We start from the raw sequence: 15,657 nt of genomic DNA on the forward strand, positions 1-15,657 counted from the left end.
GCAAGCACTAGACACCTACGCACTGGAACATTCTGGGGAGGGAAAGAGAAGGTGGTGTAACTTCTGAATACAACAGCTGTAACTGAGGTGGCAGCACATCACAAGGACACTGTCAGCACCTCCCGTTGGTTTCAGTTAGGGATCAATATTGGGAAAAGCGGGGGTGCCCTTTGGCAAGCAAGTCCCAAGTTTTCTCAGTACCTACATGTAGCTGCTTGTGTGTTCAAACCAAACAGTGGGCCCCAGGCTCTGCTGCTTCTCCTCTGAACTTGTCCAAATATTCCATATCTCACCATGACATTCAATAATTGCATATGCCATAACAAGATGTACATGCTTTGTAAGACCTCCTCCATCTTCCGGGAAGGACAGCAGCAGGCATAGTTTCTGAGTTGGAACAACTCCCTCATCCTCCCAGGCACTTCCAGGAGAGGAGGAGAGGAATGGGATCACTGCTCTGGCTGGCAGACCCAGCCTTCTTCTCACTGTGCACAGTCCCAGAGAGCAAAGGATGGTTTTCGCAGGCCTGTGCATGGCTCTGTGCATACCTCTCTCCACAAACCTACCAGCCATGCTGGCTCCCCTCCTTGGCCTCAAAGACAAAAAGCAGCATCCTGCTTTTTCTGCCAAGATAACATCATGCCTGTCCAGCTAGGAAAGAGAGGCATCACTGTGACAGGTCAAAGCCATTGACCTTCATTCTATCTAGAAGCCAATAATTGTCTTAGATTTTGGGTGCTACATGCTCTGTCGAAGATGTGCTTCTCAAAAGGACTGCAGCATTCTTCACCAGTTTCAGTTTCCAAGTTGATTTTGGATGCAGCCCTGTAGTGAATATGCAGCAGCTGCAGTTCCAACCTAGAGATAAAAGCACACCTCTGCCACAACAGTTAGACTTGCAAGACAGCTCACTTTCCCAGCTGGGTGGAACCTAAAGTTCTGTTCAAAAGTAACATCCTCCAAGCAATGCATACCACACTTGTTTAGAACTGCTCATCAAAACTATCTCCAGACTGTGCTTGAGCACCTTCACCACACAGCACTGCTGGTACACACTCCAACAGGCACAGCAATGCCATACAGTCTATTCAGCAGGGAAGTAGCCAACGTTGCCTGTTTTGTCAGCCAGCACTAACTGTGAGGTTAGTATGTGTCGCAGAAAGGGCACAAAAGACATAATTAGAACTGGGAACCCACTGTATGTGGTAGCACAGGCACCTTCATGACGCAGTGCTTGCTTCAAAAGTCATGGCTAAAAGCATCAGTTACCCTAAACAGCTAAATTTCAAAATACAAAGCTTGTTATCAGCTGTTGATTCTCAACAATTTTAAACAGCTTTTGATATAGTCAGTTCTTGCTACGTCTTGCTTTTGATATAGTCACAGTTCTTGCTACTCCTTGCTTTTGATATAGTCAGTTGTTGCTACTCCTTGCACTGCATAGGGTAATCAATACTGCCTTTTATCAGCTATAAGCTCTTGCATACCAGTCCCCCTCCACAGCCACTGCTATCCTCCACAGCCAGTTCCACAAAGAAAAGCTATGTCATGGCTGGAAAAGCCATTCATGTGAAACACCACCACAGTCACCACGGAAATACACACATGCACAGGTCCTGTAGTGACACTCCATTACAATTCCTTTTTTTTTTCCTACAAAAACCTCTATCTGGCCACTTCTCTTAGGGGTTTCTAAACGGTTGCAAGGTTGCATTCTGAACCCAGACAATCTGTACAGAAAATGGTCTCATCCCCTTAGAAAACTCTGTGTCCATACCAAGCCATTCACAATAGCAAATCAAGGCTCCTCCACTTGCCCTACCTGTTCCAAGGCAAAGAAACTCTATGTCATCATTTGGCCTCTATCACTTCAGGTCCTCCTCCAACAATTCATGCTGGATGCTAATTCACCTGCTTCAGATTAAAGATGTTTTCAGTTATTGTCACTAAATTCTGTTTTGTGTGAGAAATCACATGTCAGACACTTCTGCAAAAATCTTGGCTTATCTCAGCATTTCCTCAGGATTGACCTTCATAATTAACAAGCAGAGTTTGAAGGTAGAGAAACTGTACCCTGTTGGTTTTGACTTCAAAAGGGACTGCACAAGTCCAGGAACCCACACCACAGATGACAGACAGCTCAAAAATACACATCATGCTTCTTTCCATAGTATTTTAGGTACTTCCTTCTTACGTTTTCAAAGAAGGAACTGGCACATGGAGCATTAATTTTTAATATTGCACCACAGGTTTCTTCAGACCTAAAAATCCAACATTTGTAATTACTGAACAACAGAATTAAAACCAAAAGAACCTGAAGAACCTGATGAATGATTCTGGTTTTGAAAAAAGTTGAATAGTGAATTCAGACAAAGATTGCTTCCTCCAGCTCCAGTGTACGCAGGAGACACCACTGACACAAGTTTCCCATCACATTTGTTTAGAATACTCTAACAAGTAACCTAACACTTTGAAAGATTAAATACATGTGTTGCATTCAAGTTACACAGGAGTCATAATTACTTAATTATATGTACAAATATAATTTCATTTGTAATTTTAAATTAATGTATACCATAAGTGTACTCTGCATCTTAACTGCTGATCCCAGTTAGCCACAAGGTGGCAGAAACTTCAAAGATAAAAAGATCATTGTAGGCTAGTCGGTGGGCTTGGTTTTGTTTAACATGCTACAACTAAAAAGATGGGGAAGAAATGTTTGTGTCACCAGATCTAAAATTAAGGAGCACACAACTCCTTTTTCTACCTGTGGTGGAAAATAAAAATTAAACCTATAGCATAATATATAATATGGAGTTTTGAAGGAAAGTGATATGCAACCATTAAGTTAAGCATTATGTTTTTCAATTTTAATACCTAAATTGAAAGTTATTGATTACTGAAGATATAAGCAAGCATAAAATATGCGCCCCAAAGTTCAAAAAACCCAAATAAATTATTTTAGGTTTCAGATTATGACCTTTTTTTTTGTGCTTGTAAGCAGCATTAAATTTTCTAATTAAAAAAAAATATTTCTTAAGGGAAAATTGTATCAAAATAGCAAACAAATAGGGGAAGAATGCAGCTGCTAACCAGACATACACAGAACAGGCACTGTAAAAGAGCATCACAACACTTTTTAAAACATGACTAAGAATCGTTAAGCAATAACTCCCATCATCTGTCATTGCAAATCACTGACTTTCTGCCCTTTCTCATCAAATATTTCTACCCAAATTTTCACTTTTCAAAGTTATTTTTAATCAAAGTGCAGGAAAATATAATAATAAAACATAACAAATAAGGATAAAACACACGAGGCTTGGTGAGGGGAAGACTAAGAGACTGTCTTAAAAGTTAATGCTTACATGATCATTTTATCAATACATAAATCAGAAGGGAAGTTGCATATAAAATCACAACAATGTGAATCCCAAAATGCAAGTGAGACAACAGTAACAAGTACATTAAAAACTTACTGTCTAGCCTGGTCCTTATTGCCATATGTTACATTTACAACTGCAGTCTCCGTGTCAGTGTTCACTAGAGAGAAAAATGCAACAAAAAAAAGGTTCAGTGTGTGCTCACTTCCCACTCCAAATTTAAAAGCAATTTGAGAGCAGAGCCATACCTTGCTCACAGTTCTCCACTGTTCCATACTGAGCTAACAAACTGTCCAGCACCTATGAAGAGGTAAAAGAAACGACAGGTTTAAACTTCAAAACAGATTAACAAAATCCAGGCTGTAAAACTAGTAAAACATGTAATAATTTTATCAGAACATAAAGCATTCAAGGCATCCACTCCAATAAGGAAGAAATGTTGACTATTTTGAGAAGAACAAGCACATGTTGCTTGTTTTCTCTCACATCAGACAATCTGCATGTGAAACCTCATGAATGTGAAAATATAGAACATAATTCCAAGAAGGCACATGGCACTGCAAGTCACACACTCTGAAAATAAACTTCGAAGTCACCTATCCTCAGAGTGGGCTAAAGCACAGGCAGGAAGAATCAGAGAAGAGCAAATCTGAAATAAAACCTTTCCATGCATCCCAAGCACATATGTGTAACTTTGCGTTGTTTGGGTTTGTCTTTTTTCCCCTGCCCAGTATAACAATGTCATTCTCTTACTTAGAGGCGGCTTGTCTATATAGAGAAGTTAATCAGAATAACCAGTACATAAAGAGCTGTTCCGCAATTATTTTAACAGTCTTCCCAAAGACCTGTTCCAGAGGAATCACTCGCACAACAGTCTCTTCATCATTATTTGAAAGAAGCAATTTGTCCTTTGGCAGAAAGGTAGAGAGGAAGGGCTAAAACCATATGACATAGGGCAAAAGAAATCCAAATAAAGTGATTTTATTTGGCACACATTGGTTTATTCTAGTCAAATGGAGGATGAAGGGGCAAGAGACAATGAGCCTTTTAGGAAACCCCAAGTGCCAGAATATTACAGTTAAAACAATACCCACAGTTATATCTTCCTAAAATTCCCACTTTATATAATTCATTTTCTTCCTGGTGAGAAGTAATGTGACTGTGGCAGTAACTAGCACAGAACATAAGTACATCACTGTGGTTTACTGCATCCTAAATGTTTTGTCTCGAGAATTAAAATGATGCTGGAAAAGTTCACTATTTACACCAAGAAGTGAAAATGTAAACTTGCAATATCTTCTGTGACCAACATGTCATTCTTCACTTTGGTCGGTCTCTTCGGGCAAAATGTCAGTATGAAATGGAACAACCCCTTTTGGGAAAGGAACAAAACAAGGAAGCAGGGATAGAAAGAAAGCAGTAGGCATAAAAACACATCTGTGCAGCTTCTCACTGCAGTACACTCCCGTTTGGTATAACCAACAACTGTACGTGTACAAAACCCCAGTCCCTAAAAATGTAAAATTCAGAGTTTACAACCTCATGAGATTAAGAATTCAAAATTATAATTTATTACTGCACTATATATTTTTATTACAATATAAAAGACATTTTTAAGATAAATTGCAGTTTATATGCCCAAACTTAATGACAACTTCCACCAGTATAATTTCCAATCTTTACCACCTACTAAAAAGGAAATTGCTCAGACATTTCAAAGGTAACATTTCAAACCAGGTATTTAAAAGGCAAAGCACTGCACTACTACTTCCAACTGCAGAATTTCTGTATCTTTCTTGTACAGGGTCTAGTAAGTTTTGTTGGCAACTGTTTCGTTTTCATAGACAAGTTGTTAATTGTCCTCTCCTTCTACAAATAGAGATTAGCCTACTCAGAGTTTGCCTTTTCAATCCCCTAAAAACTAAATTTTTCTGCCACTGCTCAGGTCTGACAATTTGAAACTAAAGTAAAATCTGCTCTGAAATCCGCTAGATATTCCTCATGCTCCAGGGGATTCAAGTAAATTAAAAGGCTGTGGAAGAGCCTTTCAAGACAACTGAAATGTTGGCACAGACTAGTAGTAGGGTTGTAAGGTCTTGCAGGTCTGCAGCCGTACTTCCAACGCAAGCCAGGAGAGTCACCGCATGAGATTAGAGGAAAGCCTTCTTCCACAGACAACTTAAGTGGTAATTGTGCCTCCACTGAGATCAGCAGGTGAGCAGAATCTCAGGTGGGGCTCAGGGTTTTAAAACAAGAAAAGCAAAGTAAGTCCCTGGCTTAGAGCTCATTCTGAGATGTTTACCTGAAATAGGATACTAAAGAGTTCATTAGTCTGATAAAGCAATTTCTTTGTCCCTACGGTGTTTCAACACCCTTGCTGTACTACACAGCAGACCGTACTACAATGTGAGCTACAGTCTTTAGTTAGTTCAGACACACAGAAATTTGTTAAATTTCAACTGCACAGATCACCAGCTCATGCCACTCTACCCTAAAGAGGCATTGCTTCAATATCACAGAATTTCACTGTCATCCTTAATCATAAAGGAAAAGATCAAAACTGGAATGCCAGAGGTACCACAAAACTCTGCTACATAATTATTAATCAATATTTTGTGAACTATTTCCATATCAAATTGATATTCTAAGCTAAGCATACCTTTACGTTAAGACATACGTATTAATGTCATCAGCTTCAAGAAACAAAATGCTTTAAAGCTGAAGCCACGAAAGTTTTTAAAGATACTATATTTTCTCAAAAAACTACTACTTTCAGCATGTTTCTGATCAGTCATCAGAAACCTCTCAATCAACTAGTCTTGCATCTGCTCCAAGAAGCCCAAGAGCCAAAAGGGTCCTTTGCTGTTAATACTGAGGAATAGCTCAGGATGGCACAGAGAGCATCCCACCCATCTTCACCAGGAGCTCTCCACTTATGCTGCTCCTTAACCCTCTTTTGAGCTGTGTCAGTCAGAAACACTGTCCGTCTGGGCTTTAATCCAAGTGATTTGAGTTCCCATATTCTTAAAAGTGTTGCTTTACCAAACAGATTTATGAGAAGTTTCCGTAAACAATCGGAGTTTTCTTTAACTGAAATGAGAAAAAAATCCTCTTAGGTTAAAGACACTTGTTCTCCACAGCACTATTCTTTCTGGATGCTTGCATTTTCATCACCACTGTTCTCAAGCAGCAAGGTTTCAAGTGTGATCAGCCACACAGTTGGTCTTTTAACCAGGCTGTATTTAAAACACACTAGTAAAGTTTCAGCAGCAGTCTAGGTATATGCACGTGTGCATGTGAGGAACAAGCTTCATGGGTGAGAACACTTTTAAATGACCCAGCTGATTCAGTTGGGAAAAGTCATTACAACTGTCTTAGAAGCCAGACCTTCTATTGTAACTCACTTTCAAAACACACAACTGAACTCCTGCATGTTTCTTGCTTCACTTGTATTTACTGCAATAGCCAGTTTCTATTCGCATCCTTAGTTTTTTCCTATTTCTCTTCACAGTCTTTTCCCTCTCCCTGTTTTTTTTCCTCTCTAGCCCAAAGCCTCTAGCTCTGCTGCAAAACAAACATGTTTTGTTTAAGCTGCTCTTCCGTAACACTCTTCATGTACAGCCTTGTTGGGCAATCAGAACAAAATTCAAAGCCAAGCTGGTGGTGCAGCAGCAATTCTGATGAGCAGCTGAAAAGAAAAGTTTATTTGTACAAATATTTAATCTAAGCTGGAAAAAAAGTCTTTCCTTTTCTTGAGCTCTCCTTCTAGCAGTTGTCTAAATTGGGTCTCCTGCTCTTGTTATAGCACAGATGTCTCTCTCACAAAAAGCTGCAGTCTTATACTGTGGACTTTCATTCATCAAGCTCTAAAAGCCAATTCTGACTTCATTATAAAGAGCATTACCCTACACCAAGCCCCACAAATTGAGACTGCTTTACAAGGAAAAAAGAAACAAGGAAACATTACTCTTCAGTAGAGCCAAGAGCTCAAAGCACACATTAAAATATCCCAGTTCTCATACAGATTTCACAGGTTTAGAAGTAGCACCTTTGAACAAAGCAGAGCAGTTGTTTTCTGCACTTTCAGAACAGACTATTTCATACACATCATCTTATGGTGCTGTAGGATTTCTGCCCTACGCCATAAGCAAATTAATCTCAAGACATCTGGTCCATAAGCACAGTTATCCATATTGTTTCTCTCTCACACATGCACTTAGCGATGGGATCTTCACAGTAGTGCTGTAGAACCTGAAGTTATTTTCTCTACTCATGTAGAGCAAATACATTAGACCATCGCCCTCGTTTCCATGACTCCTGTCACATTGATTAGGAGTTAAAATTAGACAACACAACAAATCACAAACAGCAGAGGCAAAGAGATAGGAGGATCAGGATCATTCGGTAGAACACCACGTGGAAATTTTTGTCTGCAAAGGCCTTGACCATCCTGGGTAATTTAACAAAGAAGGGGTGGAGGGGGAGTCAGGCAACAATTTGAGGAAAGAAGTTATTAGTGCAAGTTGCTTTTTGATTCGAAAGAGGAAAGATGGGTTGAGAGAAAACAAAAAAGACAAGTAAGGAAAGGAGGGGACATCACTCCAGATAACAAGCCTGGCTGAAACCATTAATGTGATCTACACACAGTTCAAGTACTCTGTTGCTATAATTAAGTCCACAAGAAAAAGACAATTTTCAATTACTTATATTAATGCAGCTCAAACTGGCCTGGTGTGACACCCAGTGTGCAGCGCAGCACAAGCAGAGCTGGCATTTTGCGACTTCCATGTGTGAAACAGGACCTTGCAAAGCCACCACTGTTCTTGCAGCCCCACCAGCTGCCAGCAATTGATGATACCAAAATGGGTCTTTGAAGCAGCTTCAGTTTGGCATAATCTTTTCATTGGTAGAAAGCACATCCTCAACAATGGGCCCAGCTAGCACGGCTGTGCAGAAAATTAAACATGAAGAAGCCCCTAATAAATGTCTGAGGAAGCAGTTATTTTTGAAAGATGCAATGGGGTAACCCTGCATCACCTGTGTGGAGTCCAGGTGAGCTTGGCCCCAGGTCACCCAGCACACCTCCCAGGCTGGGCAGCCTGTCTGGACCACTGCCACCAGTCATAACTTAAATATGGTAACTTCACCCATTTTCACCAAAAAAGAAAGAACATGCTGGCCCCTTGTAAAGTCAGAGGAGCATGGACATGGAGCACCCAAAACAGCACATGGTCTGCCAGGACAAAGTTATTCCTCCAAAACCTTGTGAAGACATTTGAATAGGCAAAGCCACTTTGTGATGGCTCAATACACTGCAGCATATGGTGATGGTGTTTTTCATCTTGTAGGCCCTCCAATACCCAGTTTACTGTCTCAAGAAACCATGACTATAGTCTGGAAGAATCAGAAAAATAAGTCTGGAAGCTGCTGAAGTCATTGTTTGCACACACCAGAAAGGCAGCGCCTGAAAACAATAACTCTGGCTTATTTACCACATCCCATACAAACCCTGGAGTGAATTCTTCTCCTGGGAACTTACAGTTACATCCAAATGTTCGAAACTATTAATAAGTTTACCCTATAATACAATTCTGTTTAGGTGGCATTACCAGGGTTTTAAGAATGTAAATCTGAACCACAGAGAACAAAGACAAAATTGACAAAGGAACTACTAATTGAGTGACCAATTTGGACACCAAGGGCTTGATTTTCCACAGCACTCGGCACGCCTGTGTGTTCAAAGAGCAGCTTCAAAGTCACTTCTGGTAGCAAGAAGAACACAGCACTTCTGCAAGAGGGACCTGAGGCTCATCACAAGACAAACTGAAGTCAAGGCACACTCTAAGTAACCAACAGCAACTTCTGCTTTAACAGTGTGCTCAGCACCAGAGACCAAGAGGTGCAGAATTCAGTTTGCCATGGCAGCATTCAATTTCTCTAGTCAAAGGAGTTTGTCTTCCTGAAAGTCCTCAACTTGCTGCACAATTAAGGAAGTGTGTCACGAGTAACAGGGGCACAACTCTTACTGACAAGTAATCTCCTCTGCACAAGCTGGACTTGCTACTTGACAGCAGAGCCATCCTCCCGCCTGAGCCAACATCCCTCCTACAGGCCCAAGAGCAAACCCTATTTACCTTGTTCTCATTATGGAACATCTGAAACACTCAAAAAATAAGTTGATTAATTGTACTAAAGAAGAGATGATTTGGACTGTTTCAACTTCAGTGTTTCAAGTTAAGAAAAAGTTATAAAGCAACTGATGATAGGTCTCAGGTAGAACATCTCATGCAACCATAACTACAGCTATTGTAACCAACTCCGCATACCATATGTGTTTAAAAGTATTTCCAGATAATACTGCTGGACCATTTACATTTATTTATATACATATTTATATATTTTATATTTATATGTATATAATCGCACACACCACATATATAAAATAAAAAGGTAACGGAAAAAGAGGACTAAATGCTTTGAAACCATATTGGTATTCAAGAAAAACATTGAAAAGGTTTTGCCTTAAATCTGCTAAATCAAAGAAATCACATAAAGTATAATTAGCATAATTTACAAAAGGAAGGAGGTTAGCTTCTAAAGAAAACAATTTACAGGAATCCAACAAGTGTAAGCAACATGGTAAACCACTACAGATGAAGGAAAGAAAGTCCTGATACTGATCTTCAAGTAAAAATTCATACAATGGAAGATGAAAAAAGTCACTGACAATATTGTAATGAAGCTCTGAAAATAGAAGAAATTGCAAAGAAATTTTTGGGCTACAAGGTTAGCCCAGGTCCTCAATGCAGCAAGCAAAAATTTGCCTGCTTTCATGTTACCACATTACACCCTAAACAGGAAAGAATCTCTTCAATGTGTGATAGGGAGGAAAGATTAGTGCACATTACACTAAGGAAGTACGGGACGAAAAAAAAAAGAAATCTTAGTATCAAGGCTGACAAATGGCATTAAGCGATCTCTAAGGTTAAAAAAAAAATGAAAAAGCAGTATTTGAAATGTTTAGAGAAAGGAAAAAAAAAAAGAAAACCCAAAACCAACAAACCACTCATTAGGTGCATGGGTGGCCTCCTTTACAAAGAGATTAAAGGGAACAGGATAATTCAGTTTGGAAAGGATCGAAAGGGAATATGATACAGGTATTATGAAATAACGAATCACGTAGAGATAGCCAAATTGGCAGCTTCGATTCACCCTTCATCTAAATTAAATGAAAACAAGTTTGAAAACACAGAAATAAGTATTTATGCAACATTATCCGAACGTAATTAAGCACAGCACAATATCTGCTACAATACTGCATTAATCTCCCCTCTCATCATGTTAAAGGTGTAACTCCAAGAGCAGTTTCAGATAATGCCTGAGCTTAAGAACCAGGTTAGCACTAATGCAAGCACTTCTGATGCGGTACCCATCCTGATTTCCACAAAATTAAAAAGCACTGTCACGCAGATGGGCCCTTAAAGGCAGCAACTGTTGTTTAATGCAGCTGATCCCCATTCCCAGGATCTCCTTGTGGGCACTGATGGGGCCCCCTTCCTCCTCCTTGGGCAGACGGGCTACCAGAACATTTCTGCGGCTCGGCGTGAGGGAAGGATCACATGCCGGGCTGGCAGATGGGAGTTGTGAAACGTAGTAGGAAGCAGCAGCAACACTTAGCTCGTGTTCATCTGCCTCCTCTCGCATTGAGGCAGCCGGTTTAAGTGGAAACACTCTCCACTGCTTCCACGATCCCATTTGTAGTTTGCCAAAAGGAAGTTTAAAAAAAAAAAAGAAAAAAAAAAGAGCAAACCATAAAATCATTACTATCCAGTGAGTATCCATTGCCCAACTTTGATTAAATGATAGACTACACAAAAGCAAGGGAGCCAGCAAATTTTTAAAGAATGTTTGGAAAATACACAGGGATGAACAATGGATTTTCTGCTTCGCTCACAGCACTGTATTAAAATACAACTGGTGTTTTATTGGCAGTTTTGACACCTTCCTATGGAGGCATCCAGCCCTGGTCTCTGTCAGGAAGACTGCTGCTCAGCCACACAGTGCAAGTTGCAATGTCCTGCTCAGTGACATGAAAACCAGAAAGGAAACAGTTACTTTTTTCCTTTCCCCCTTGACCTCTCAGTCTTCCCAACTTTGCTAACTCTATATCATTACCAGAAACATCTTTTCAATTGAAAGGTTTGTCAGGGAGAATTGTATTTCTCCTCTACACTTTACTCTTCTCCCTGTGTATGTGTGCACATGTGTGTGCAAAAGACACTTTCAAAACCTATTTTCTGTAGCTAATATAAAGTCTTGAATCCGCTTCATTACTGTTCTACGAGGCTGGTGCTCATCTGATATTTTTAGTTTCAGGATAATAATAGATCCTTCATTTAAAAAATGCCTTCTGTAAAGTTGGAAACCTGCAACTGTAATGGGAATCTGTCAGACTAAAAATCAATTCTTGAATCATCTTTTAGAACAGATCAATAATTACAAGTTCCAAGAAATTTCTCAACAAGAGCACAGGAATAGTTTCATGAAGAGGCCACACATATGAAAAGTTTTCCTTCTGGTGCAGGTGTGCTGGTGCAGTGTAGAAACAAAGCCAACTCAGTGCTCGATACCACTTGATTCCCAGGAAAAACTTCCCTGGGACGATTGTCCCATATTCTAACATTAAGCATTTCCTCTAGATCTGCTTGTAACTATTGAAAAATGATAGGGGGAATCATAGAGGAAAATCCTGTAATGTGGATTTAGGGTTCATAGATTAGTACAGATAAAAATAAAGTATATTAATACTGAGATGGAGATCACATCTGAGACTCTCCCTCTATTGTGCACAAGACTCAAGATGACAAGCTTTCAGGAAGAAGATAAGTCCTTAACAACCACTTCATGAATATCTTCAATCTCTTTATAACCAGGAAAAAACTATAAAAAGCTTGAAGCATTTTACTTGAGTTATATTCACAGGATTTCCCTTCCCCCTTCTTAAATTGGTCATCTACCAATTTAAAAGCCAAGATGCACGCCATGCCTTGGCTTCCCAGCAGTCCTACTAAAGGACAGCACTGCTGTGGACCAGACATGTAAGAGAAGGTTTGTCCTCTAAACAGCTAGTCTCTGAGCCTACTGAAGGGAAGGAATTGTTACCTGCATTTACAGAGGCTTACAGATATATGGGTTGGGTTGCTGGATATCTTCGTACAAAACTTTTCCTCAAGCTGTCAGTGCATGTCACCTACCTCACCTCCTCAGTTATTTTGCTGGCATGGCAAAAATCCTGTACCAGAATGTAGACCAGCAGGTTCATAATACATGGGGCACCTCAGTCACTGTAGTTGTAACAGCTATAATCAAAGTTGCTGAAGTCATCCCAACAGCTGGAGAATACAAGTTTTTCTTAGTCTACCTGTTTTGTGTGACTATTTTCATGGAGAGGTGAGGAATAAGGACAACCTTATCTAGTCCCTGCTGTAGGAATTAGGCCATGAAAGAAGTAGAGGAGGTTGAAGTGAGACTCAAGAATTTAAGCCTGGGATCAGACAAAAAATATGAGTTGCATGCACTTTAGAGCAAGGAGCAGAGATCCTGGTAAAGCGAGATCACCACCTTCAAGTATCTGAGTTACTTTGAGCTGCAGAATTGGGTTAAAATAAAACCTGCAGGAAAAGTCTCCACAGTACTAGCTAGTGCAGAGGAGAGCTTTGCAAACACCAACAATTAGGGCCGTCAAAGTCTTCAAGCTGCACTAACATGAACCTTGGAGCAAAGGGGTTTTGAGTGCAGAAAATTTCTGTGGCAAGACACATTATCTAGCAGCTAACCATTTAGATATATCATAAAAGTATACATATTTCAAACACTCAAAACTAAGTTATTAAACCCCCCCCAGAAGTTGAAGAGATTATCGTGAAATTCTGTTAAGCACATATTTACAAAGAGCTATGAGATTTCCAAGCCTAGCTTAAATTATACCAGCATTATATCCAACTCATGCATTAATCTGAGAGATAAGGTTTAACAGGATGTTTACCAAAAAACACAGACTTTTGAATGTAATTATCTGAACTAGAAATAAAGATTGCAAAAGATGCACTATGCTAATACCATTTGACCTATATACCCAAACAAAACAATTCAGAGCATGACTGCTGAGTGCTAGCTGACAGCCTGCAGACTATAAATTGCTTTTAAGTGTCATTTGATTGCTCCTTCAAAATTGACAAGTAAGATGACTGGAACAATCCAAGAAGAACAGCCATAGTTAAATCAGTTAACTACGCCTAACGTGGTTCAAGAGTGATTGTTGCTTACATCTACTTGCATTCAGAGCCTCCTACAAAGAGAGATAAAAGAGTTTCCCATTCACAGCAGTGCAGTGTGTATTCAGTCACCAGCAAGCTCTCCAGGTCTGAAGTTTATTGCACAGCCTCATTATTAATAAAATTAGAATATGTTTTCACGTCTTAAAAAGGGAAAACAAAAGAGGTGTAATCAAAACCAGCAAGTTTACACTGTTCCACTCATTTTGGAGTAACTGATACTCTAGTGGCACAGACCTGAAAACTGAAATACCCATAATCCTCACAAATACTGGAATGCATAGAGGAAAGTAGAACTACCAGCTAACACAGGTGATACATGGTTTCTTGTTCTTTTATTCAAAGATAATTGCTTGCTCTGGAACATAGTTAATTGCCTGCTACTTCTCAGGCTTACTTATAAAAAACACAGGAAATCAAATACAACACTGCAGAGGTCTGCTGCCCCAAGGAGGTCTGCTCACTCCAATGGCCCCACAGGAAAGTTTGCACCCAAGTCTCTGCCTTATATTTTACAGCTAAAGTTTCAGTTCAACTAAATCAGCTCTGTCCAAGACATTAGGATTTAGGAGCTAAAAAGCCATTAGAGCTGTCCTTTGCAAGGATCACTCTTGCACAAGCATCTGAACAATGTGGTAACTCCAGATACTAGACTGAAGCCCTTCATTTTTAAACACACAACAAAGCACTTATTTTCCAGAAACCTAGATACACCATTTCAATGCAGCTTCTTTCTTCTTCCTAAAACAGGCACTGCAAGTATCTGGAGAAGTGGCTTCAGCCCTCTTTCACTGCTGCTCTATAAGTAGCTGCATAAGCTACCCTCTACTAACAGTACTTTAACTGTCTACAGCAATATTCCCCTGAACATGAATCAAAACCATCTGTAGTAGTAATAAAGAGTAAAGGCAAACAATAGTACAGGGCACTGTAGTTGTATGCCATTTACCAGTTTCACATATACTATACAATAAACTATCTCTCCTTGTCAAAACAACTCATTCTCCTTCAAATGCTTATAATTTAAAATTTTTGACATTTAAAAAGCCAGCACTGTTTAAAATAAGGGAAGTGGGAGTGTAAATCCCCGCTATACGCCTGTATGAATGTACACTTCATTCTGATTTTTCACTGATTCATAGCAAAACACTCAGCCTGACAGAAGGGAAACTAGATTTTTAGGCAGAGAGGGAAAGAGTACTTCAGTGCTTTGCTATTGACATGGGAAGAAAGAGGAGGTGGTGTAAGAGGAACTGAAATCTTGGTTATTCGTCTGCTGAATGTTTAGGGAGTCACAGTGCTTAAATCCCTGCTCATGGCATCTGGATGAGAATGCAATATGCTGCTCAGGGCTAAGCATAGCAAGGAGATGCAAAGACCAAGTAGTAGGACTGCTAGAGCAAGGGAAAAATTGATTTCAAAACATTAGTGACATACACCTCTTACATTAAACAGCATCCCTGCATAACAAAAGCAGCAACAAATCAGGGTGCCCCTTGCCTCAAAGAGCTTGTAAGGTGTAGGCAATGAATGCAACAGCTACATAGGGAAATATTATGGGCAGGGGGAGAAGGGCGAAATAGGAAACACAAACATCCACCTGATTTTTTGGTTCACAGGTTGTCTTCAGCCAGCCTGGCCCCCTCCAAAAGCCTGAAGCAGGCCCTCCTTACTGCCATAGGAGTGAATAGGCTGCCTGAGTGCTGAAGGCAATGGAAGTGAACAGTAAGGCAGCAGCATCCAGGAGAGATTTCACAGGGAAACAGATCTGCACCACTTAGGAAAGGACATCCAGCAAGTTACCAGCAATACTTCCTAGGTGGGGCTTTCAAACTATGAGGGGCATCATGAAAGAGTTCTCCCAAAACTCTGGACAACAGAGTTTAGGGACAAGCAGCATCAGAGGGAAGAAGGGAGCAGATAGGAAGATCAGAATCCCA

General features: G+C 40.0%; 1 protein-coding gene across 3 annotated transcripts in view; it reads right to left on the reverse strand.

Annotated features, from left to right (window-relative positions):
* Positions 1 to 15,657, reverse strand: part of IGF2BP3 (insulin like growth factor 2 mRNA binding protein 3) — a 115,702-nt gene that overhangs the window by 40,706 nt on the left and 59,339 nt on the right. For all 3 annotated transcript variants that reach the window (XM_062622528.1, XM_062622527.1, XM_062622529.1), the window contains 2 exons: positions 3,632 to 3,683; positions 3,480 to 3,543 (listed from right to left, as the gene is read on the reverse strand). In XM_062622528.1, coding sequence (XP_062478512.1) covers positions 3,480 to 3,543; positions 3,632 to 3,683 — 116 coding nt within the window. The remainder of the gene's footprint in view (positions 1 to 3,479; positions 3,544 to 3,631; positions 3,684 to 15,657) is intronic.

Source organism: Pezoporus occidentalis, unplaced genomic scaffold (genome assembly GCF_034315485.1).
Source record: "Pezoporus occidentalis ecotype Australia unplaced genomic scaffold, CSIRO_AGI_Poc_V1 ctg243, whole genome shotgun sequence".
NCBI classification, from domain to species: domain Eukaryota; kingdom Metazoa; phylum Chordata; class Aves; order Psittaciformes; family Psittacidae; genus Pezoporus; species Pezoporus occidentalis.